At 39.1% G+C, this 26,516-nt stretch overlaps 2 protein-coding genes and 1 long non-coding RNA gene across 5 annotated transcripts in view; 2 read left to right on the top strand and 1 right to left on the bottom strand.

Moving 5' to 3' along the window:
- LOC307031985 (uncharacterized protein) overlaps positions 1-26,516 on the bottom strand; it is a 115,024-nt gene that overhangs the window by 59,589 nt on the left and 28,919 nt on the right. The gene's annotated exons all lie outside the window — the stretch shown is intronic.
- The window catches only part of LOC307031986, a 45,755-nt gene that overhangs the window by 3,365 nt on the left and 15,874 nt on the right, over positions 1-26,516 (top strand). For both annotated transcript variants that reach the window (XR_013806135.1, XR_013806136.1), the window contains exons 2-4: positions 11,196-11,306; positions 11,478-11,592; positions 13,161-13,301. This is a non-coding gene — a long non-coding RNA (uncharacterized lncRNA). The remainder of the gene's footprint in view (positions 1-11,195; positions 11,307-11,477; positions 11,593-13,160; positions 13,302-26,516) is intronic.
- Positions 500-7,788, top strand: zic6 (zic family member 6). Its single transcript, XM_079667864.1, has 2 exons — positions 500-4,533; positions 6,356-7,788. Exons 1-2 carry the CDS (start codon positions 3,576-3,578, stop codon positions 6,982-6,984), a joined length of 1,587 nt encoding a protein of 528 aa, XP_079523990.1. The 5' UTR covers positions 500-3,575; the 3' UTR covers positions 6,985-7,788.

Raw genomic sequence — 26,516 nt, 5'->3', positions numbered from 1 at the left:
ATAGGAGAAACATTCATGTTTCAGGGGTTCATATTGCCCTATGAGGGTTTATACTTGCATACAGTACAATAACTCCACAGATCGGTGTTTATTTATCATATATTATCTGGTCAGTTGGGTTTGAGTGACTGCGACAGTACTGCAGTAGGTGTTCACCTTCCTATTTCTGATGGAGAAGGCTAATTGACTTCTTGCTGTGATTTACTGGAGCATCAGTCTGCAAATGGACTCGTCCCAAACCTGTTAATTCATCTACATTTCATAAAGTCATGGAAAGACTGCACACTGCCATTCTTTATCAATTGTAGTATCTCAGCACCACTCACTACTCCACACAAATATATGCAGTTGTTTAAATGGTACACACACATGCAAAACACACACATATACAGGCATTAGTTGTACCACATATATGAACATTGTAACTCTGTGTCAACACACACACACACACACACACACACACACACACACACACACACACACACACACACACACACACACACACACACACACACACACACACACACACACACACACACACACATTTGGGATATTTGATATGATAATTTTATCTTCCTCATGCTTTTCTTTTTTTGAATTTTTAGTTAAACATTGACAATACACACTATGCTAACACCTGGTGATTTATAAACTGACTGTGAGTAGTTTATTATGAATAAACATGCATATTGACATGTATATTTATATTAAGCTAGTATATGTTTATCGCCTTTGTTCAAAGACTTTACCCAAAAAAGGAAATCATGTTTCTTTCAAACAATTCTTCGCAACACAATCCCGGGTAAAGAAATGCAACTCGCTGAATTTTCAGTCCAGTCTTCTACACAGTGGTATACTGTAACTCTTGTCTTCTGGCAGTTGATTTCTTCTTCTATTACATCTCTTAATATTGCCCTTTGTCATTCATTTGGTCCATTTTCAGTGTACTGGAAGTGACTGGGATCTTATGTAAAGAGTATTGCCTGACATGAGTGTTTTGATAGTTGGGAGTGATATTTTGTGTGCAACAGTCACTAAGATTGGGTCTGGCCTGTCAAGCAACCAACATAAGTGACCACACTCATAAAGCTGGAGGGTTGGAAGGGATTGCAGATGTCAAAATGCTAGAATTTGTAACAATGTACATATTGAAACTAGAGTTTATGTGTAGTTTCCAAATATATAGGACACAGATTTGGTTTCATGTATTAAATATAACAAATAAAACCGGCAACATTCCTTAGTAAGATAACAAATCCTACAAGCAATAGTTAATTGCGGTTTATATGTGTATGTCTTGGCCATTACTATAAGTGCATTGTTTATCCATGTGAAGAAACATTTCTATTCCAACATTTATTTTTAAGAAATTGAAATGTTGATGAAAGAATTTGCAATTTTACAAATTACATAATTATTTTGTTTGACTACATTTTCATACTTTATTCCAGTAAAATTCATAAAATGATCATTTATAGAAAACTCCTCATGAGGCTAATGTATAATTGTATGTTGAAATATGGATGCTATGAGCATTTACATTTAAATCATCTTCGGCCTTTTGACTAAATATTACAGTTCAAGCTTCAGTTATGAAATAGGTAAATAGTAAACAAATCCCTGTGAGTTTATTAGTGTGAAGGTGAGCCAAAACAGCTTTACAGAATGGATGTATTAAATAATAAAAGAGTCCTTTTTCGTGTTTTCCTCATTGATGCAAATAAGGACCTGGAGTGATTTGGGGTGCAGGTCTGTCAGACCTTTCCGCTTCTGAATGACAGATTGGAAACTTTCAGTCTATTGGCCTTCAACCCTCCATCATTTTCGGAAATGCATCGGGTTAAAGGTTGACAAACATGAGCGTCCATTACAATCATGACAGAATTAGGCCAGCTCTGGGCATGTCTACTATTTTGCGGCACTTAATGTCAAGTGGGCCCCTTGCTTTGTCTCTGCCTAGGATCCACTGCAGGTGGCGTCAGCATTACAATGAGGAAACGGATTTTTTCCAAATATTTTATCTTAAGAAAATATTGAAAAATTGCAGTAAGTCTTTAGAATTAGGTTTCTTCCACCTTGAGCTGCACTCCGAAGCCAACACCACTTCGTTAAGATTTATATTAAAGAAACAGATAAAAAATGTGGCTAAACTGGTCTATGGGAGAAAGTTCGCTGATCAGATCGGAGCAACGTCAAAGTGAGGAGACGTGCAGAAATATGTGCTGCACTGAGGAGCGCGCAGAGCTGCTGTCCTCACAGCACCCCAAAGTGAGAAAGTTTATCAGTTTCCCATGAACAGTGGAGCCTATCCACTGCTGTATGTCACGTTTTATAATTTACTTGTTACGCAAACAGGTGTACGTCTGTGCTAACCTGCATGACGCATGGTGCACGTTTGATGATTTTTTATTTATTAAAGCTTAACGAAAAGGGTGTGATAATAGTTCACGTTGGATTCAAAAGTAAAATAGTACACCATGTTCTGCAGCATTCCCTTAAGACACCGCTGGGATGTGAAATCATATTTTCGAATAAGATAAATAGGAGCTTTGGTGGTCTGATGTCATTTAGGCCAGAACTAGCCTACTTGTTGCTTTATTAAAGTTATTTTCTCTTTGGAAATGGAGCCACAAAGTAGTTTTGTGCTCTAATTAAAATGCAGCGTGCATGTAACGCAAATATAGGCTACTCTTACCTTCATGAAAGTTGAGTAAACTGTTGTAAAAAATAAATAATGTTTTTGGTCGCTAATCACGCACAAAGACATCATTAGTCCTATTAAAATAAATAATTTCAAAAAAACTGCTTTAATCGTTAGAATTAGTTTCATGCCATTTTCACCGTGCTGAAATGTGCACTACACTCAAAATGAAAGTCTTGACAATAATTGGTCTGGACACGCTCTGGCCAGTCTCTCTATTATTCTTACAGGGCAGGATTGGGACATTTACTTTGGCAGGGTTTCCAGCGAAATAAAAGCCGGTAGATATGCAGTGATAGATAGTGTTGTGTTTTGCTCATGTCTGCATTTAATCACTTGACTTTTATCAGATTATTAGTATCACACATTAACCTTTGCATTTATCATATTTAGAGATGGGATCTTATGAGAAGGCGTTTGCAGTTACAAAGGCAGCAATATTTGCAACTATCGCGGCACATTTCAAAGCATTTTCTCTGCGATATTTGAAAACGGAGTCGTGCAGTGAACGCCTGCGTGTCCCTTTTAAAACAAACCCAGCGCCTGTCAATCACCGCGCATTCCAACCAATCCCAAAGCCCCCTTTTTAAAAGCAGGTTTGCCTGCTGTGCTTTTATATTGCACCATGGCCTGTTTCGAAGCATTTTTACTACCACGGTTATTGCCACAAATCAAGAGGGCAAAGTGAATGGCATGGGACTCACACCAACTTTAACGAAATTGAGTCTGGTTCCTTCTTCTGCGAAGTTCACGGCCAAGAATTTCACATGCAGATGATATACAAACAAGGAAAAATGGAAAGAGGCTTTCTAGGTGTATCCTGAGTGCTGAATTCGTTGATTTTGCAAACTCATAGCCAAACTAACAACAAAACATGACGAGCCTTTCGAGGTTTAGTGGCTGCCCTCTCTCTTGCGTCAACCCCGGGGAGAGCAATACTGATCCCAGCATGGTGCTGCCACCTTTGGCAGGAGAGCACATGGGACTCCCCACTGGCAGTTCCTTAAAACTCTGCCCCTCGCACAATTTGCGAGACTATCCCGAGACGAGGTCCAGTGCATATGCTGACCATTCGGTTCCCAATTTTTCAAACTCTGGATACCCCAGCCACCGGTTAGAGCACAGCCCCAGGGGCATTATCATTGGAGCCAATCTTTCTGGAGCCGGCATGCCACCCGTCACTGATCAACTGGCATCAAGACCTAACCAACATGGCGGGATTGGAAGGTATCGTGACTTTTCCGGCTACAGGGATAACAGAAGCCATGCTTTTTTCTCAAGTTATCAGGAGCAGGCCCACGCGTCCACCGATGCATCTCGAGATTTCGGCGGGCAGATGATGCTGGGTCTACCTGGAGACCTCCTCAGCCGGACTCACCCTTATGGCCAAACTATCAACCCCAAGGGAAACAGCCAGCAGCTTGTCTCGCAATTCCTGGGGCTGTACAAACCCCTCAACATGGCAATTCAGCGTGGAGGAGGCGACGCTTTCTTCAGATGCTCTAAACAAACAGTGAAGCATGAGCTGGTGTGCAAGTGGAGTGACGGCCAAGAGGGGGCTGGGAATATGTCTTGCTCCAGAGCCTTCGGGACCATGTATGAACTTGTCACCCATGTGACAGTGGAGCATGTCGGAGGACCAGATCACTCTGAATATGTGTGCCACTGGGAGAATTGTGCGAGGGACAGGAAGCCTTTCAAAGCCAAATACAAGCTGGTGAACCACGTCAGAGTCCACACAGGGGAAAAGCCCTTTCCCTGCCCCTTTCACGGCTGTGAGAAAGTTTTTGCGAGATCAGAAAATCTAAAGATCCACAAGAGGACTCACACAGGTTAGTTAATAAACACACGAAAGCACAACATGTGATGATGCTGATAATTATCATAATTATAATATTCGAACCATACTTTTTAATAAGGGTAATTTAAATAAAAATGTAGTGAGTGTTTTTAACTTTCAAAACACAATGAAAAACTCTTTCATTAATATTTATGAGTTGGTCTGTTTTTTTCATTCATATTTCATTAAAACAGATTTTGGAAATGATAGCAATTCCGTCTTATTATTGTTGTGTTTTGTATTATTTTTGTATTGCTATTTTATTCTTTTTATTATTATGTTATATATTTAATATAGTGTAGTGTGTTTTTTAGGCCTACATTGTTCTAAATATGTTTATATTTAAAGCTGCTTCTCGCAGTCGTTGTTTTGTTGCCTTATTTTGATGGAGAAATGCATGCTCAGGCAGATCAGTGAGCAATTGGAAACGAGTATAGTCTGCAGGCCTAGTGGTTTGGGTGCCTCTCCCACTTCATTCAGGGAAATTATTAAATAAATGCCGGGACACCGGAGAGTTGTGACGTAGCCGTTACGCTGCCTCTGCCTCCCAGGGATTCATCTCCTCATAGCAGAGCACCTCACACTGTGATGAAGGAGGAAATACAAAAATGTGAACGAACGGATGACCCTCAATCAGCAAAATGAAACGATTATTAACAAAAAGAGGAGAATATTAAAAAGCTTATTTATTAACGGCTTCATTATTGTTTAATTTCGATCGATTTGACTCTTTACTTTACCCAAAGATATGTTTTTCGTTTTAAACTGGCTTTATTTGGCCTTCCCTTTCCCTATGAGCACATATATTATATCTAATATAACAAGGATTTAATCTGCAATCTTATGTTGTTCTTAATTGTACACACATTTCCGGGATTGTGAAAACGTGAACTCACAAGGTGTAAGGATACTAACATGATGGCATTTAAGTGTAAAATATAACGAACGAGTGATGGCCTTTACAGAAAATGACTGGCATAAAACCGACTTATTAGGCGCCCTCTTTTAATCTTGGTTAACAATAGTTTTACAAATGTAAGCAACACAATAGAGACAGAAAATGGACGTTTCCTGATATTAGATTTGACTGCACATGCGTAATATGTTGTTAATTAGACCTAATTTATGTGGGAAGAATATACTAAGATTTTTTTTTATTCAAAAAGATACAAATCCATTTAGATACAGGCATATCAACTTTTAAAGCTTTTTTAATCAATTTGATCTACGAGTCCATCTCTAGTCCGCTGCAGCAGGACGTATTTCGCCGCTGCAGGCAATTTTGTGCAGAAAGATCAATTAGCATTTTGATAGCCATTATTCATGTTTTGCATGATAACTTAATTCAAACAAATCATTACATTTGCGGGTCACAGGTTTATCATAATATAATGCATGTTCAACTACAGCCTTATTGATTCAGTCCACAGAGAAACGGCCTCACACTTGTTGCGAACAGGCAAAGTTTCAGCAACTATAGTTTAACTCTCAGTTCATGACCCATAGCAAGTTTTTGCACACAATTAATAATTTGCTCTCACGATGAGGCATTTTTCAACCAGGGCTGAAAAAGGGGCTCAGTGTTTGTAGTTGCTGGTCAAAGCTGAAGATCAGACAGTAATTTCACACTATCGAGTAAAGCCTCGATGTGCATTTTTTCTGTTTTGCAGGCTCACTTTTTCTATAACATGGTGAAATGGAACACGGTTTAATAACCTAGGCTAAATCAGGATAAACACTTAGGGCAGGAACAGCATGCACCGGCCTGTCAGTATTTTCTAACTTGCCGTCATTTCTCTGTTTGCACGTTTTAGGTGAAAAACCTTTTAAATGTGATTTCGAGGGCTGCAACCGGAGGTTTGCAAACAGCAGCGACAGAAAGAAGCATTCTCACGTGCACTCCAGTGACAAACCCTACATTTGCAAGGTCAGGGGCTGCGACAAGTGTTACACCCACCCGAGCTCCCTGCGAAAGCACATGAAGCTCCACTGCAACAAGGCTCAACTCTCCAAAAGCGATGACGCGCGTCCCGGTGACGGGGGTCACATCGCGGAGACCAGTTCAACCCGAGTCTCGGATGGAGCCCATATCAGCCCTCCTCTGCCCCCAACCTCAACTCAAGATGTCCCCCTATCCCCAGAGAGTCGAGACGAGTCGACCCAGAGGTCACGTTTCCATCACACGTTTGACAGCAGTTTGGACTACTCCACACACAGGTCACAGCCCCTCTTGGACCCTTTGTTGCTACAAAGAGGCAGCTACAGGTCCCAGTCCTCCCAGTATCCCTGCGGCCAGACAGGTCACACTTTCGCCCAGAGCTCAAGGACTTTCCACACCGCGTCTCCCTTTCAAAAAAGTATTGTCAATGGATGGTACACATGCCACAGCGGTGTGGACTCTTTCCCACCAAAGCAATGTAACAACATCCCCTCGTCTCTCTGAGTTCTTGATGGGACGAATGCGGGTGAATTACACTTTATCGGACCTATTTTGTCCAGGTTATAGCCTAAACAACTTACAGCTGTATCTCTATTCTCTGTATTTTCGTGAATGTTGTATACCCAATATTTTGTGACACGTCAAATCATCCTGGGAAAATTTAGCTTTATTTGTTGTTATGGGGTTGGGTTTGGCTTTCAGCCTAAACACACATCCCCCGCAGTGGGTTATAGGAACTTTTACAGAGTGTATTTGCCTAATTGTTCGCTGTGTTACGTAATTATTAAAGATATCTATCTTAATCGAGATAAAAAATGACAAAGGATTTTATGGAAATCTGCGTGTTGAGTCTTCTGGATACATAGGCTATTACTAGAAAGTAAAAGGAGATGTCCTGCTGAATGTAGCCCTATGTGTAGGGGTCGTTGTTTAATGTAAAGTAGATGTAATGTATGTTGGTATGATAGAAACATTATTCAAGTCTTTATGTCGCAAGATGAAATACATATGATAAATATATTTTCTCAACCAGCCTGCGCTATGGGCCTGCAGCATATCTGTAATTAAAATACTGCGAGGCTCAGTACGTTTCTTCCCTCCCCTTGATTAAGTTTCACTTTTCGCCCCTTTTCATTACATATTCGTATTCTTGTTTGTATTATATGTATATTTCACATTTCTGTGCAAAGTAAGACCAGTGTTCGTTATACTATTAAACACGTTTAATTAGCATAACGTTATACTGTACATAAACCTACTGTATAATTAATTATGTATTCTATATTTTATTAAAGTGTCTATATTCTCTTTGATCAGGCGTGTGTGGTTAAACCCTATCAATGCAATTTTATCACATTATTTTTTCGTTTTTACTAATTTTATTCTTTGTAATAGCCCATGCCACATTTGCAGGTTTGCAGTTTTGTGCAAACTAAAGCACCGCCTGGATACAGCGGGAGGCAATCTGCTTTGATTAAGGTAAATCTCGTGTAGGCCCAAGTAGAGCGTATACATGCAATAAACTACAAAATAAAATAACATTTAACAAAAATACTCAAATCCGGCGAAGTGTGATGGTCATTACATGAACGACCGGTCCTCTCGCAACCTCATGGCTTCAGACTTTGCTTTTCTTACCTGCGTGAAAAAAATGTGCGTTTTTTTTTTACATACAGGTGTATTGGCATAAGGTCACGCCCATTCTGTCTTTGAATGAGGCGAGCCCTCGTGCGCCTTTGCTATCCTAATAATCAACATTGCTATTCGATTTCTGCTTACGCACGCACGCACGCGCGCACGCACACACACACACACACACACACACACACACACACACACACACACACACACACACACACACACACACACACACTTAAACATCTCACTTTGAGAGAAAGCTGCAAACACACAAGTGTAGTCTTAAAATATTGTGTTGTCCCAATTCTAATAAATAAACGCACCATTATTATTCCTATACTTTTCTATTGATATTTCATACAAAAAAGCTAGTTACTCTATAAAGGCTAATTTACATTGGAAAATAAATGAGCTCCTCAATTCGAGTCTGAATTGATATCATAGTTTTCCACTGTTCAAAAATCACAATACCACTAGGATAACACAGATATGTGGTGTTCTGTTTGATATTAATTACCCTTAAAAGTTTTCGATAAAACTTAAAAAAGAAAAAAAGAGATTTCCTGGGTTTAAAATACACACAGAGTAGTTCAATATTATCTTCACTCCACATATAAGTAACAGTCCCTGATATATTTGTTCATGTTTGCTTGTTTTTTGTAACTTTTGGAAAGCACATTTCAACAAAAACCTTCTGATATTAGAGAAATTAGCTCAGTAGATCCTGCCTGTCTGTTTCTTTACTTGCAGAGATTGAATTCAGTTCCGTTATTAGTCCTGGTGCAGAGCTAATATCATCTGCAATGAGTTATTATTCTCATATAGCTCATTCTCCATTTGTCCTGGTTTACAAATTACACCTCTCTCTAACAATAATAGTTAAAAGGGAGGGTTATTAGCTGAGTGATCAGGTTGAAGTACAGTTAATTGGACATGTAATGGTCTGTAGCTAAAAGTGATTCTGTTCTCCTCCCGCTCAGGAAAGTACTGCAATAGCTTGATTACTGTGGAGGTCAGATGGGTCAACATTTTAAAGAAAAAGGTAATGAAAAAGAAAAATCTCTGCTCCCCTGTCAGTAGAAACAGCTTTATACTTTGTACCTGTATGTATGGATGTCAGCATTTTATACCCTTAAACATACAGATGATGACTGCCATTATATATACCAATTTGCTTCACACATATCAAAAGGAAATCAGGTCAAAAGTGCATTAATTCAACATCTCTTTGAAATAAATGCTAACAGTGATCTGACAGCTAACGAGATGTAATAGGGATGTTCTTTATTCCAGTGAAAGGATTTGATGGAGGTGCAGTTGTCTGGATGGCTACAAAAATACTTGAGGTGATGCTCCAAGACTGTATTAGAAGATTTTCTTTCTTCCAGTGTAGACTGTATTACCGCTAATTCACATTAGGTTCTTTAAAGTTCATATGAATTTGAATAAGGTGCTGTTATTTGCAGTACATGCGGGATAGACGCTTATATTATTATTGTTGCAGCATTCATACTATTTTTAAAAACATATATTTTTAAAAACGATACAGTTTTTAACCTCTGTCAGTTATGAGCGAAATATTACACTGTTAGCACATTTGAATGATTCTCCAGATTTTGCAATTCTGGGATGAAATTGTTTTTGCTCTGTGTGCTGGTTAAAAGTGGATGCTGCACCACACTCATGAGGATACATCTTTGGGGACAGTCAGATATTTTTTAGTATGCATTTTGCAGATTCCGTTTGAGTATGACTGCAGTTAATTTTAGCTTTAGCTTTCCAAGAGGCATCCTTCTGAAAGTCATCTGCAAGTTTAAGTATCTGGATAACTTCGACAATAACATTAACATTAATTGACAAGACAACAACTTCGTAAATCAGTTTCTTAAATCTGATTTTGCTAATAAGTTGTGAATGTGTACCCGAAAGGTACAGCTGTATACTGCTCATGTTGATAAAAACAATCATTTCTATTGTTGAAGATTTTGTGATAAGTAGTGTTGTATTGTCTTAAGATATTTTTAAGTAGTTGATGTTATAAAATATTTCAGATGTGAAGTGTTTCTTTTTTATAGTAAATTGAGGTGAACTGGGTTGGCTTTGATCAGTGTACTTTAATGACGTGATGACAGAAATGTATGAGATCCCTTTTTCTTGTATCGCAACCTTATCAATAGCTAGCATCAAATGCTTTTGCTGTTACTATCAATGTTTTTAAAGTCATCCCAAGATATTCCATCTTCCAAACCCCAACTATTGTATGCGCTGCCAGTTTCTGCCCTTTTGTACTCCCTTTCTAAAAATAGTAAATCTCTCCACCGAAAACACAATGGAGGTGATCAAACATTATTCTGTGCTCAGACAAGCCTCTTTATTTGGAATATGGAAAACTGATTTTCCGTTTGTTGTGTGAGGACATGTTTAAAGCCAAAAGGCAGCAACCTAAACGGTGAATTTCACCGACTTTAGTTCGTAAGCTTTCAGTCGAGTATTCTGAACGAGCCGTGGTAATATTCCATGATCGTTGAACCCTGCCACACCCTTCCCCCCGGTAATCAGAACTGATTAGACCTCCGCTCACAGTTTGCCACTTGCCCGCCGCCATCTTTTCTCTTGCACTCTCTGCCTAGCAACAAGCGCCGGCGCCATTTTGGACAGGGTAGGGTATACATCAATTTAATGTACATAAATCCATTTCGCCTAGGTATCCATTGAATTGCCATCCTGCCCCCCTGCGTTTCTGTTATGCCATACTTGGGTTGAGCCCAAGCTGTGTACCAGGGGGTGGGCTGCTTTGTCACTCCAGGTCTTTGGTTTTATGCATCATCATAACCATGTATGACATCTTGCGTAACTTACACTATGCGCCTCCCATACTTTTCCCAAGTATGGTTTAGGCACTCGGCTCGGGCAGGAGAGGCTGTGTCAGGGTTGACTCTGACTGACCAAGTGTGATTTTTAATTGGATTTCTGGCTTTCCCCCATCCTCCCCAGGTCAAGCCAGTGGTGCTGTTGCTCCCCAACTTGCTTTCTTTTCATCCACCCCTCTGTGCCCCCTCCCCCCTTTTTTTTGCCAGGTCCTCTTGTTCCTCCGTCTCATCTATCTCTACCCCTGCAGCTCCTGGCTATCTTCACCCTCTATGGCTCCTTCATGATGGCCCCCTAATCTCTACCAGTGTGGTTCCATGGTAAGTAGGTGTTCTCCGCCACATTCTCCCCCAAACCTGCATCGAAACCTGACTCGTAGATCTGCTATTTCGGTTCCCTGCCCCTCTCTTTATCGAAAATTGCAACCCCACATTGTAAACTGGATGAAGCGGCATGGCTGCTTTTACTTGTTTTTCTCTTTACCGTTGAAGATAGGTCGAGTCTGAGGGGTTCGTTATCAAGGCATCAATGGTGATAACAACGCATACCTAGGGCAACTGAAACAATAAACAAATGTTGATTCTCAAGGAAAAGATTGAACAAAAGGTAATACTGTCAATGTGATGAAACGTTGAGTAGAGTGAATGTGTAGCTTGTGTTACTTGTTTTTCACAAGGTAATCCGTTTCATGTCTAAGCCTGTGTTTATTTGATAGCTTGACAATTAATACGCTTTTAAAAACACACCATCAGACGCAGGGCTTTTATGTAAGACAATGCAATCACTACAATTATGTGCACATGTTTAATGTGTTTACAAACCATACAATGGAAGAAAAAAAAAGGAATGTCCCAGCGCTGTGCTCTTGTGAATTAACCAGACTGATCCTTTAGGTTTCTTTCTCGTCTTCATCTGCACAGCAGTTTTCTGATTTCAGCGGTGCCAGCCCCCTGTGAAGTCCGGCTTGTACCAAGGCTTATTAAACTAGGCGCCTATTCACTCTCCCCAACCGTCGCTCCACTGTCAACCTAAGCCCAAGCCCCTCAAACACTCAACTCCCCGACTATTGTTGCAGAATTTGCCAAAAACTGAGTAACAGCCGATATGCAGCGGGATAAAGGGAAATGCCCCGCCTATCCTCATATCTAAAGCATATTTGCCTTTTGATGCATTGCAATCTACCCCTGTGGATGGTTCTTAAAAGATGTATTTTTTCATTTATTATCCATGCCTTACATAACAGATATTTTGACATTTTGGGATGAACCAGTTTCTGAGATATCATGGGCACTTTAATGGTCTCCTATGAGCTGGTAACCGGATAATTGATAATGACTATCTGATATGAAGAATAAACAAACTGAGAGCAAAAGTTTTTAGAAATGGCTCCCCATATTTGTTGCCGCCTCTTGTGATGCAATGCAAAAGGAAAATAAATAATGTTTTAAAGTCCACATGATTCCAAATTCATACACCCAAGGTTTGTTGGGAGTTAGAGTAGGTTGTGTGGAGTGAGCAGACCTTTGAAGATCTTTCAACTCCTGTAAGCTCCAGGCCTATGAGGTGCAGTGCCAGCCTTTTAAGGGAATGACCATAACTTTGGTCCCCTCGTTTCTAATCCCTCCCCCAGACCCTTGTCATCAGAGATCAACCAGGCTGAGCCTTAATGTCCTTCGCTCGCTGGCAAGGGCAGCTGTTAGCTTTCATGTATATGAAGAGCCAGATGAATATGCTTAAATCTGCACCTTGGATCAGGGATTGATGCCTTTATCTTCATGTGCACTTCTTTAGTTTATGTTCTTTGACAAGTTATCAGTTATATTTTTTTAGAGGCTGTTCTTAATGATTCACATTTCCTGAATGCATTTGAAGCGTTTGTAATAAAATGTTTTAAAAGCTTTGATGAATAAGCCTAAAGAGCACAATGCCTTCGATTTTACAAAAACAGTGCAACGAGACACTAAGTGCCTTTTGTCTTTGCTGTCTCTCAAAACTATCACGTTTCATTAGCAACAATTCATTTTTGTTGTGAGATACTGCATTTGAATACTTTTGTATGATTTCTCCAATCTCTGTTGTTTGAGGTTTTACTTGAAAAAGAGATCACATTGATCAGGATCCAGGGTATTTCAAAGCAGCGAGTAATCGCGAGTGTTTAATTTTATCTGTTGCAGTATGCATTGCAAGTCGGCTGTGTAATCAAGCCTGTGAACTCGACATCTGAAGGAAGGATTCGTTTTCTGATCAAATCCCTATTGAAGACCGTCCAATTGCTGAACATGGTTGTGGTGACGCACTCAGGCGTGCAATCCTTGGTATGTTGCCGTCAAATTAATATGTACTTGACATGATGCTGTATGTTGTTTTTAGCTGGTGTCTAGTGCTGGTTTCAGGCCTGGGGGCCCATGGGGGCCACATTTTAGAGAGCTGTAAGTGAGGACGCATGGCGATCTAACTGTTAACCCTCAACGTTACGGGAACACCCCAGGGCCTAACTCCACAATGATGGATGCAGGGTGGCGGGGGTTAGGGGGCCCCTCACACAACCCAGGAATTCCCCTTGGGCCTTTTCAATTACAGTTAGACCAAGCTAGCTCCACACTGTGATGATATGTTGCTTTAAGGCGGTGACATTAATGAAGGGGACACATGTGATTTGGTGCTGGTGACCCTGAAGGGCAAGCCACAGACAGAAGCACTCTCATGGCACGGAGGCAACAGGAAGAAATGCAAGGTAACCCATTGTTGCTTTATTTATTTAAAGTCATCAATCAAATAATCCAAACTGACCAAAGTGTCATTTAGGCCCCTCGGAAGTTAAAGAACTATTGATGGAAATAGTTTATCATTATCCACAGGCTAAAGGGAGCATGAGGGGCATGAGAGAGAGTAATTAGCAACGAAGGCTGCTTTGAGGAGCCCAGGTAACGGATTTAACAGTCGCAAAGGGATGGACTGTCCCTTCATCTTGTCCATGATCAATGAGGTAGCCTAACCTTGTATTGGCCATATGCTATGATATGGTAATGGGTTGTATGATGTGTAGGTGTGTGTGAGCACTTTTAACACATTTACCATCAAAAACAGCTGCTGTGTTTTGTTCCAGGATTAGTACTGTGCTAGTATCACTGCTGACTCAAACCTGTGAAGTTTGCACTCTTCCACAGATGACTTTCAAAAAGAACAAGGCAGAACTGTCTGTATCTATTTCTGTCTGCAGGGAATAATCCTGTGTTCGAGGTATCTGGAAGAGGCAGGGGATCAAAAATACATCGCCTATGCAAAACAAAGTGTTTCATATAGTTCCTTTATTAAAGTGGGATATGGCTGATGTAATTAGCCCTTGTCCTCAGCTCCACTCCTGTATCTACTTTATCTTTAGCCTAGTGTTGTGTTGGGAATGTTATAGTATGCATTCGGTTATGTAACTGACACAATTGTGCAATCCATCTGTATAACTGGGGTGAGTCTCACAAATGTTTTATCTGCAACAAAATAAAAAAGTCCCTTGAAACGCAACGCCTTCAGTGTAACACATTCAAACCCCCACTCAGCTTTGAAAGATATCAGGTCAACGCCCAAACAAATTCAGATTTCTGAATAAAATTGACATGAGGAGGAAAGAAAATAGTTTGCTTTAGAAACAGAAATTGTACAATATCTGAGACTTTTAAGAGTGCCAGCATTACAAGCCCAGATACCACGTTTAATCCCTAAAAACTATGCATGTACTGCATTTGACTTTCATTATCACCACTTGATCAAACATATCATTAACTATGCTCTGTACATTAACTTAATTCAGAATATACCCCGTCCGAGGGGGCCATTAATAATGACAAGAAGGAGCCTAGGAGGGAATGGGATGCCCCTCCCTCTCTCCGGCTTGTTACTACGCAGCTGTACTGTAAGTACTTCATGTGTTTTGAAATGTTATACATTTTTTTATCCTTTTATCCACACATAAAGTAAAGATACCAGCCAGTAACATAAACAACAGAGTAAACGGATCAGGAACCAGGATGGGCTGTTGGTAATACACACATGTGAATGAGTTGCCAGAGGCACCGTGAAGTCACTGACACAATTATCTAAACACGTTTTATTATTCATCTCCCTAATAAAACAGGAATTACTGTTGTTCCATGTTGTGAATCCATCATCCAGGATGCCTGTAAATGATCCCTTATCTCATTTATCATCTACCCTGTAATTTATCATTACATATTGATATTAATTGATGTTGCTTTTTCTATTAGTTCAGTTTAATGTGTGGGTAGCCTGAGCAATGATGCAGATTAATACATGTCTTTTATTGTCCCTGTAAGCCAGATGTTTGGGGTGGAGTAGTGGCGTGCTTGATTGTGTGTATGTGTGTGTGTGTGTGTGTGTGTGTGTGTGTGTGTGTGTGTGTGTGTGTGTGTGTGTGTGTGTGTGTGTGTGTGTGTGTGTGTGTGTGTGTGTGTGTGTGTGTGTGTGTGTGTGTGTGTGTGTGTGTGTGTGTGTGTGTGTGTGTGTGTGTGTGTGTGTGTGTGTGTGTGTGTGTGTGTGTGTGTGTGTGTGTGTGTGTGTGTGTGTGTGTGTGTGTGTGTGTGTGCGTGTGTGTGTGTGTGTGTGTGTGTGTTTGTGGCTGCAGCATCGTTGATGACTGAAGTCCCCCTGTATTGTAGCTCACAGATCACAGAAGTTATGAGAGACTGCTCTTTGATCATTTCCAATTCTAAAATAATTTCCTTTGAACGTTTCAAGTGCTTTTATTTATAAAGCCTATTTAGACAATCAAGGGGGTGCAAATAATTAGGCTCACATGCACACGAGTGTGGACATGTATTCCCTTTCAATCAGTTAAAACCAGCTCTGTTAATTAAAGTTCTGAGCTGTTACTCTGCCCAAATAATTTTCTTATTAGCTGCTGCATTCCTCAGATCTGTTGTCAGCTGAGCGTATTTTCTTTTGGTTGCTCCCATCGTTTTTTTTTTTTTACAGAAATCCCACTGACCCATATAGTTGATCTTGTTTTTGAAGCGTATAATATAGATTCAAATTTAAGAGAACGGAGGCTCTATTATTAGTCCCATTTGAGTTGCACTGCCTCCTTCTAGGTGCTGCTGTGCGTTTCTGAATTCCCTGAGTGGAGGCATTACCATCTCATTTGGGTAAGGGTGAGATTACCTCATGCAACTGAGCTGTTTCATCACAACAAATGCAGGGAGCTGTCGCTGGTGACTGTTTATACAGGCAGCTGAAGGTAGAGACATTCCAGATACATTTCACAAACATCACACATGACAACTTGTGATGTCACCTTACTGATGTTTCCCTTGAAGGGTCTTTCACTAACAACAACATCCTATTGATCCTCAGCACCATTTTAACATCCTCCTCACACCCTCTAACACATACACACCTGAGTGGGTATGGATTGAAAATGTTAGCAGTTAGCGGGCTAGCATTGCCAACACATCCTTAGGGTGGTTGTCAATTAGGCCCCGTCATTGTGGGATTGGCCCTGGAGGAGTCCTGCGCAGGGAGAGTGATGGAAATCAGCAGCGTAACACACGGCTCATCTCAGCGCTGAATTAATATGCAATACTTACATTTTCTTACTGATTAAAAGGCTGTGGCACGTGATGAGCTATCAAAACAAGAAACAAACTACTAGGATTAGAATTCTGCTTTAATTGGATAGATGAAAGGAGCAATTAGTTGCAGTTTTTTTCTTCAAGCAAACTCGTCCTCATTTATTGGGAAACGGGGAAAAAATAACAATGCATTTGAACCAAAATTTATTTTCGGTCTTAGTTTGTGGAATTTATTTACACTCAGCGGCCACTTCTTTTGACACATATGTACATTGCAATTCAATTCAACAGTTCTCAAATAAATTCTACCTTTTACAAATGTAATCATGTTCAGGTTTTGTTGACGGAAATTAGTACATTTCATTTATTACTGAGGCTGTAATTAAAGGTGATGTTGAGCTTGACTACATTATACTAAGAGGTGTAATTTTGTCCTCCCATTTACAAATGAGGGAGGCAGAATATAAAAAAAAAGAACTTTTGAATCTAATACAGGCCAGTAAACCACCGATAATTATGACCTTAATGTTAAAACGTATTGAATTTACACCGCACCACTGAGCATCATAAAAGGACCTATACTTCATAGCAGTACAGTTGTATTGCAGTGCATTAGATTGTGGCCAATAGGTGTATTTCTGAAAAGATTATTAAACAAAATGCACATGTAACCAGTTTTCAGGTACATATCTCTAATGTAAGCAGGACTCTTACAACACACTGTAATTAATTTGTATGCAGATGATCCAACAATTTAATATTTTTTGATTATTCAACACCATTTGACAACAATTATCACTTCTGCTCAGATGACATTTAATAATATTACAACTGTTTGTGTATATTGATTCATTCAATTCCTGTTTATAAAGCAGGTTGTACTCATGGGAGACCACATGAAGATGTACACATTTATCTGGTAACAATTACATACAACTTCATTGTACTATGTTGTTGTATCCCAATAATTGTTTCTTTACGACTTATGAATGCTGAAAACGGGGGCTCAAAGTGTTACCAATGCAACTTTCTGGCCATATTGGTGGCTCTATTTGTATTGGTTAGTTGTATTGCATTTCACTGAGAGGTGTTTCTAATATTTGTTTCCTTGTTGTAGAAATGTGATAATGCAAAATATTATAAACACCTCCCAGTATAACGCACTGCTACTCAACAGCACCACAAACTCCAGCCTCCAAAATGACCAGACCATTGAATCAACACCTCTCTAAAACTGTTTCAACAAAAACTGAACATTCATGAAGTTAGCATTTGCTGCAGGGCTGTTGCATTTAACTGAGTTTGAGCTTTGTGTATCCAATAATATTCTTTATGTTAGTCTTTTGAAATACCAAAAAAGACATGTGTAGTAAGGAGGATGCCTTGTGCAATGATGGATGCACTGAAGATACACTGCCCACCACTTTTTCAGTATTCTTTCAACCTGGGTAGCGGATAGAAAAATAAACCTTCTTTCTAGTTGTTGGCCTAAATCTTGCTCAGTCGATAAATGTAACGTCTATGCTACTTATTCTTTACATTCCTAGCCGTGAGGGGTTGTAGGAGCTGCTGAGGGTGTGGGGGGCAGGGCTGATTTGCGGAGTTAAAGGATATGCTTCCTGTTGTGGAAAAGGGTTGAGATGACCAGTTACACTGTTCTGCTGTTGCACCGACCTTACTCATCAATCAGAAATCAAAGCTTTGACAGTTGCTAACATTAAAGCGCTGCTGCTGGTGAGTCCTGTGCCAAGAGGCCTCTTTCTGCTGAGCATATTAATATACTGTAGGTCAAAAGGAGGCCCATCACTGATCATGAAGGGTAGGATAGATGCTCCCGAGCCACACCAGGCACGGTTCCAGTCAATATTCATACTTGTAATATATAGTCACCAAAGACAGTGCCATGGTGGACCACTGAACTGATTGAAGTGGCTTGACACATTTTTTTTTCTACCAGGAATTTAAATGTAGAATATTATAAAGAATATAAATAGGTTCCAGGGAAGACAACAATGTTACTTTACATTGTTGAGGTTCCCTATGTTAAGTGTTTATTGGTTTGAGAAGTACTTTTTTTTGTTGTTGTACATTTTATTCTGATTCCACTCATCTATGTTTCAGATTTAATGTTTCTGCACAGATTGGGATTGAGGCAAGATGTTTGTTTATCTGAACAACCAGCAGAACTTCCATTGAGGTTCTTTTGCATTCAAATTGTGTGTTTAAAATGGAAAGAAGTCAGGTTAAAAATCAGTATAACTGATGTAACTCTCCTTGATCTGGTGCTTTATCCACACATTAATTATAGAACAAAAAATCCCACTAATACCAAGTGTGTGCAACATATTGGTTTTTCATGATATTCTGAGTCGGCTCCAGGTACTGAGCAATGTAGTTTATACCTTTTCCAACGTTTAGAGTATCTTAATTCTAAAGCAGAGAGTGTGATTTAGCCTTTTTTGTGTGTACCAGGACATGTTTATGGGCTAATAGGCCTTTGTTAGTAGTACTCTATTTATTTAATACAATTGTAGTGTGAACAGAAGGAATAATAAACAGGCTGACTAAACATACGATTCTTCTTTCGGGCTGAGAAAACCCTGTGTAAGGACACAAAAGGGGGACGTTTCCACTGCGGAAAGTAAATTCTTTTGAAGTGGAACTAATCATCTGAGGGATGGTTCTCGTTGTCCTAACAACGCAGCTGAATTGGAATGAGCCTTCTTTTTTGTGGAAGATATGTTTTCTTTTTTTCATTCAGAACTGATGATGATAGTAGTTTCACGCCCTGTCCACCCACATTGTCCGTCCAAACTTCTTTCCAGATAAGTCTTCACTTGGAGACGCCGAACACACGGCGGGTGACTCTTGGACTGTGACGTCAGCCCCTCTCCTCTGTCTTCCAGTCTTTACGCTTTTTAATACCGTTAGAATGAAAGGGGAATCTCACAGCAAATCCACTCCAATAACAGTTCTTTCTTAGAGTGTGAAAAGATCAAGACTTTTAAACTACTCCTGTATCATAATGTAACAGAGACCCTCACTACAAAAAAATCAAGAGTTGTGTGTGAACACTACATTTTAATGTTAATAAAAATAAAGCTGCATTTAGAAACATTATCTGAGAACACTGGTACAGAAAATTCAAATTTGCCTCAATATTGTTTATTTGTATGTGAAAATAAATCGAATGTTCCATTTAAAGCTCTTAAAAGTCCATACAAGGATGTTTTTGCTTTATTTACATAAGAAAATAACAAACTTGTGGATCTCTCTTTTTGACCTTTTTAAAAACTATAAATAAAACATTTGGCACTATTCAATTATGTTGTTTAATTTTCCTGAAATGAATCGACAGAATATGGTTGAATGTTTAAAGGAAATATTTTTCGTATCCCAGTTTAATAAACCAATCCACACTAATATAAAATAGACCTAAAAGAAAACTACATTTAATACTTGTTTGCATGCTTTGACCTAAACTCAATTATACAGGTCTAAATTAAGTATGTATGCAGTCATTTATGATAAATTAGACTATTCTTTCCTTACATGTCCATAGCACAAGTAATAATGTGTCAAAGGTTGCAGGAAAGTAAATGAAAAATACAGACTATTATGTTCCTTTTTACCACAGATGGAGCATGTCATTTACAAAGCAAGTAGGCAATTATTGGCTGGAATGATGAGGTCCTTAATTCACTGTGACAAGCCTTTTGTCTCGAGCTGAAGGGATGTAACTGTGAATCCAGGGTCCGCTCATGCGCCCTCAGGGAATATAGAAAGGTAACTTTGGCCGTCTGACCTCAGGCTGAGAGAATTCCAATCTCTTAGCGTTACTAAATTTTTATCTTCGCATGGGCTGTATAGCTTCGCCTCTCTTGAGTTATAAACTGTCGGCCTTAGTCCTATAGTGATCAAGCCGTTTTATTGTCTCAGTGGGGAACAGAGTTCAGAGTTCAGGCAGCAGTCATCTCCAAAACAGAGGTGAACTGTTTCGGGAAGCGTTCTGGCTACTGTGCTAACTTATCATTCAAACCTGTCAGGGCTTTGAAGGAGCACAAAACTAATATAGAGTGGATTATTCATTGTTAACTTGTAGTAGATTTTAGTAAACAGACACAGGAATAAACAGAAGCTCTTTGTTTAAACACATATATATTCCCCTCTTTATCTCAAATAAAAAACATCATTTGAAACATCTTCACCGTGTAAGGACCACTTTAGTTATTAATCAAATCTAAATGAACCACAAATTGAGATTAAAACCATCATGAAATCAGGCCCCAGGATTAAAGTGCCATATTTTTACAATTCACACTTTTAAGCTTGCCTACTGTGTTTTATTATATCTTAAAACTTCTGGCTGCATACGTTTACATAATTCATATATTCTCTCATAGATGATTTATTAATAGCGATATTGCACTCTCAAAGAAGGAAATCTAAAGAACAATAGGTTTCTGATTTATATAATTTTGTAATCAACATTTTTTTCAACCCTCCCGAATAGCCGCCTGTTGGCAGTGAAGTCTGATTGTAGCCAAAGATTTGGCAAACAAATCTAAATACGAGTCTGTGTTGATAACTGTAGGGAAGTATTTGTACTACTGAGAGGCAGGTGGCAGCCAAATGAACAAAGTCGTTCTCAGTCAAAAATTAATTACACTCTTACAGACTTGTACTCAGCAGTCATTAATCTGCAGGACACTCAGTTAAAGCAGCAGCTTTTCACACCAAAGTGTATTTAGACTGCTGATGTGGGATTTGGTGGCAGTGATGCAATGCAGGGATGGATCTCTGGTTGTAGTCATGGGAAGAGACAATTCACTCTTCCTCAGCTGAAGAAAATAAAGCAGGATAATTCTTTACTTTTTCTGAAATTGTGAAATAAATGGGTGTTGAGTCTATCTGCTGTACACTGCCTTTTCCTCAGCTGGAGCTGCACTAGCACCCACAGTTCCTGACTGTAGCAGGTTAAGGCAGGACACAGCAGATAAGCCTGTGGCACATTCAATATAGGCAATTTTTTTGTTCTTGCTGGTGAGAAAGAATTCAGCTCTTCAGAGGACACAAACTAAGAATCCTCAAATAACCTAATTTATTCTTCCCTGTTGAAGAAAATGCCTCTTGTAAAGCCATTTAAAGCACATCTCTTTTTAACATGGATGAAAAGGCTGATATCCTGCAAAACGCTTAGCAATGCCAAAGACTAGGTTTTCTTTACAGAGCGATTGATCAATTGTGTTGTATTATTTTTATATCTTCCAAATATCCTTTGGCTTGCTTTGTTATTTTTACATGCCATGCGGTTGCTGGTTGCCATTGTCATTATGGCAGAGTGGGAGCCGGGGAGAGGACGCCAGCGCTGTGCCAGTTGGCTCAAGTAGTGAAAACACAAGGCAGACACAGCACCAGTCTAATCTTTATAGCTCCAGACACGAAGGTCACTTTTGTGGCGATTGCAGTTTTTATGTGTCCCAGATTGACAGATTCCATAGACTATGTATAGATCTATAAATCTGCCCTCTGTTGACCTCAACTATCACTGCTTGATTACAAGATTTAGCCAGTATACACTAAAAATGTGCATTTTTAATTTAAATTGAATAAAAATAGATTAATGTCAACTTACTCTGACATTGTTATTTAATGGGTGAGGTAGAGATACAATTAATCAGGCAAACAGGAAATATACATTTCTATTTCCCCAGAATTAGACAAAGGCATCATGTATACACATAGTAGGACTGTTAGTCCCATATTATAAAAAAAACAAACACATGCTGTTTTTTACTTTGCTTTGCTGCATTCACTGCAGTTTAAATACAATTAAAAAATGTGTGTACCTTAAGTTATTGTATAGCTTTATTCGTTTCCATGCGGCTCTCAAGCATGTGAACCTATCCTCCTGGTGGTGCTTTGCTTGGTAGACAATAGTCCTGCAAATATCAGGGGCCAAGTCATTATCTTCTGCTCAGCAGGTCTAGACATTATTGGAGTGTTGAACTAATGATATGTAATGAGTTCTCTGTGACACATGTCTAGCCACCCTTACTATCATGGGGCCCATTTACAGATAACAGCAACATAATTAGCTTTCTTGGGAAGCCGAAACCTACGTAAGCTTATTAATTTATCAAACTACATTTAAGTTGTGTTTGCAGTTTCCGGATCTTGCACTGGGCCAAAAAACTGTAATAATCTTACTTTTATGTTTGTTTGGTGTAATTTAGTTGATATAGTGATGCTTCCATACTATCCATAACACTTGTAGTAAGCAGTGTTTACACTTACAAGAGCCCTTTCTGTGTGTACATGTCTAATTGTCTGCAACAGCTCCTCTTTTTTAAACAAACACTAAGAAATGTATTCCATGGCAAACAGAGGGATGGCTCATTATTTGTTAGGGTTTTCACTTAACTCAGTAAATTGAAAGCCCAGGACACAAATACATGGCTGTCTTAAAAATGTATATTGGAAATGGTTTTGATGTTGTACCCCACTGCAAACACTTTCAGGCTTGTGCAGGTCTCCTAGCAACAGCAAACAAAGGCAGGACCCATCTCAAGTTTCCCGTGGAGCGGCCAGTCCGGCGTGCCTTTGATCTTGACTGGGAAAATAGCTGAGTGGGCACTACTCGCATTTGTCTTTCATTTACTCCAGCCCCCCCGCCCTCCTCCCAAAATGTTCCCTGAAACAGCCAAATCTTCATCTGTCCCCAGCAACCAACACCCCACCCGGATAATCAACCATAGCAAGGGAAGTCATTGAAGGACTAAAAAGTTTTGTCTAAATTGGACGTTTACATTTGTGAGCGTAGTTGCTACCTTTAAGAAGGCTGTCATTTGTGAGTGTGTAAACCTAGATAGTTTTTTATCCTGTTTCTATTGTCTCAGTGTAGCCAATGTAGGATTTATAAACCTGTGTTGCATGACTTTGAAGTAAAAGTCTTAATAAACACATAAAGGGCTTTTAACACTGCCTTTGCATGTGTTTTCAACTCTATGATCTTGGTCCAATCTGAAAGTACAACTTGTATCCCAAAATGCCCATTGGCAACAGAAATACAGGCACACATTGCAGCTAATGTGTATTTGTATCAAATATGTAGCTGCAACAAATTGTGCTTATTTTGAATTCTACGTTTAAAAAGCAGGCTGCACACAGAGTGAAATATTTTGAGCATGTTTGCTTTCTAAGTAAGTCTCATGTACCAAAATAAAAAAGAACTCTCTCATTCAATGCATAAACAAGACCACAGATAGATAGGGCAATGCACTGTATGCTAGGGCTATAAGATGTTTTCTTACTCCAGCTCTGCTCTGCTTTCATCCAAGACAGCTCAGACAGCTCAGGAGATTTAACAAATTGAAGTGTTTCACACTGTTTTGGTGTAATTTACTGTAATTGATGTTCCTATCTAGTGCCGAGGCCTTCTTAAGCGATTGCTTGTGTTTGTAGAAAGGCATGCAGCCCAGTGGGGTGTATTGACTTAGGCTGTTGACTAATGCTGCTCTATTGGCATGTTTTAATGCTCTCCCATTCTTTGACTAACACTCCTCGGTAAAGCTAAAAGCACACCTTGCAAACTGCTTAAGATGGGGATCAGAGTACGTTTTATTCACATTATTTTCACACTTCTGCAGCTTCTAAAAGGAACATGGAATAAATAAGTTTAATTTGTTGTGAATAGGTCATCTCCCACTCTTAGGTATAATTGCATTTTTATAATAAGAAAATATTGTCAATAGTAACGTTGTACATATTGACTTCGACTTGCAATGACCAGGTTAAGCAATGTATACAGAGCAGCAGTGGCAGACACAGCTATTGATAATGAGAACAATATTCACTAATTAAAGTAAGGGTTTCAGCAAAGATTCATTCCATATTCTCAGTGTTCAAGATATATTCACAGCCTTTACAGACGTAAAGGTACCGCATAAAATACTCAATTGCATACTAAATCATGTCCAGCATCCTTCATACAGATTATATTTCCCTCAATAAAGTTGCAACAATAGATTTAATCAAGTGAAGTACAATTACTGTTATTAAGTAATTACTGTAATTGAGTACATTTACTTAGTTTACTATTCACCACTACTATTCAATATTCTGTATTATACACGTTATTCTAATGTTGTAATTGTATAAAAGTTTAACAAAACAACAGACAAAAGGGCAGTGAAGGGCACGTTCCATTCACCAACTACAGTATGCAATTTCAGAAATATTTATTTTTAAATCTCATAGATGCATTTAAAAATTCAGTGAAAACTGGTAAATGGCCATTGAGTTAAGATTATCTAGTAAAACTATTATTACCAAGGCAAGAAAGAACTTTCACACATATTTTAATGATGAACATATGCTATTTTGGCTTTGTTCTGTACTCCTGCTGATTTTCTTTTTGTGCAAAATGTCAGCTGCGGTTAAAATATGACATCTCTGTAAAGATTTGTATAAACCCACACAATGCAATTAATCAAAATAGAGCAAAACATTTGCCCTGACATCTATATTCAGTATGAGTGCTATTTTCATGTATTTTGAGCAGGCTTTAGAGAGAAAACCACAACTTATTTCATCTGCTACACAGATGCTTGTTTGTGAGACACTCGTCCTGGATCCTATTTTGGTTTTGTCAAAGCAAAGCTACAGAACAGCAGGTTTTATATTCCTTCATTATCCTTTTATAAAAGTGACTACGGTTTGGCTTGTTCTCTGTGGAGGAAGAAACTGTCCTACCGCTGACTTTAACTGCCTGTATCCTCCCCTGCATACACTTTACATTCATTACCTCACTCTATCCCTGCTACATCGTCGCATTGCTCAGCACTAGACCTCAGGCAGAAAGCTATGCTGTTAGCAGCATGACACAGGATGATAAACAAAGGGTTGTGATCTACTACACAGAGACTGAACTGCACCGATAAACAGTACCTTAACTTTCATGCAGTCTTGGGACCTGGTAAGGCCATTAAAAGGTTTGCTTCTACCTTTCACCTTCAAGAACTTTCTTCTTACTCAAAGACTTTTTGTGGGGAGAAAAAATAAACAGTGAAGTTTTTTTCTCCCTCTCCCATAAACCCATCGGAATCCATTTTAGCATATATTTATTTATAGCATGTTTCTGATTCTGAATCCTTTGCGAAAAGGTTGTTGTAGCATCACGTATCATCACATTACCTATGACAAAAAATAAAGCATGTCTTCATGCTTGTCTGCACCAAACCCCACACAGAGTTGTGCCCCACTGATATAACTGCATGTGCCATCTGACGCTGTCGGGCGGAAAAGTATTAATATCCTCCTGAGCCTGAAGCATACGCGTTTACCTTCACTCTCATTTATCCGTTTATATGCTTACCAAATATAGGTGTCCTGAAAGGTACTTTACTGGAAACATTTCAATATGTAGCCTCACTGTAGCAAGTGGGTGAGGCTGTTTCTACTGAATGTTCAATCAAAGACATTCTGTCAATGTACCAAATTTCTAGCTCAGATTTTTTTAAATACTGTATTTACCTACCTCTGAGGGAACGTCCTTTTGTTACTCACATGGGAAATACAGACCTTTTTTTAAATGAAAATACCAAAGATGTAAAGATGCTGTAAATTTATTTTTGATGATATGGGATGTATTTAAGTGACAACAATATTATTTTAAATAAGGTTGTCTCTGAAAACTACTTTATTCAAGGGTGCATAGACGATGTTGGCAATGCTCCGAAGCTTCTGTGGCAATGTGAGTAATAGAGCCTCATATAACTTCTGTATCACTAATGTAAGTCAATACTTACACCAGGATACAAGGTCATGTTATCTGCATGTATATATTAGTAAAGTGTGAATACAAACATGTTTTTTTTTCTCGTTGATCTTGATATTTTATATTTGTGTATCTATATAATTTTCAGCCACCAGCATAGCAGCATTAAG

The sequence above is a fragment of the Notothenia rossii genome (genome assembly GCF_949606895.1).
Source record: "Notothenia rossii genome assembly, chromosome: 3".
Taxonomy (NCBI): Eukaryota; Metazoa; Chordata; class Actinopteri; order Perciformes; family Nototheniidae; genus Notothenia; species Notothenia rossii.
Note: the sequence above shows the minus strand (reverse complement) of the source record. Positions and strands in the feature narration are given on the sequence as shown.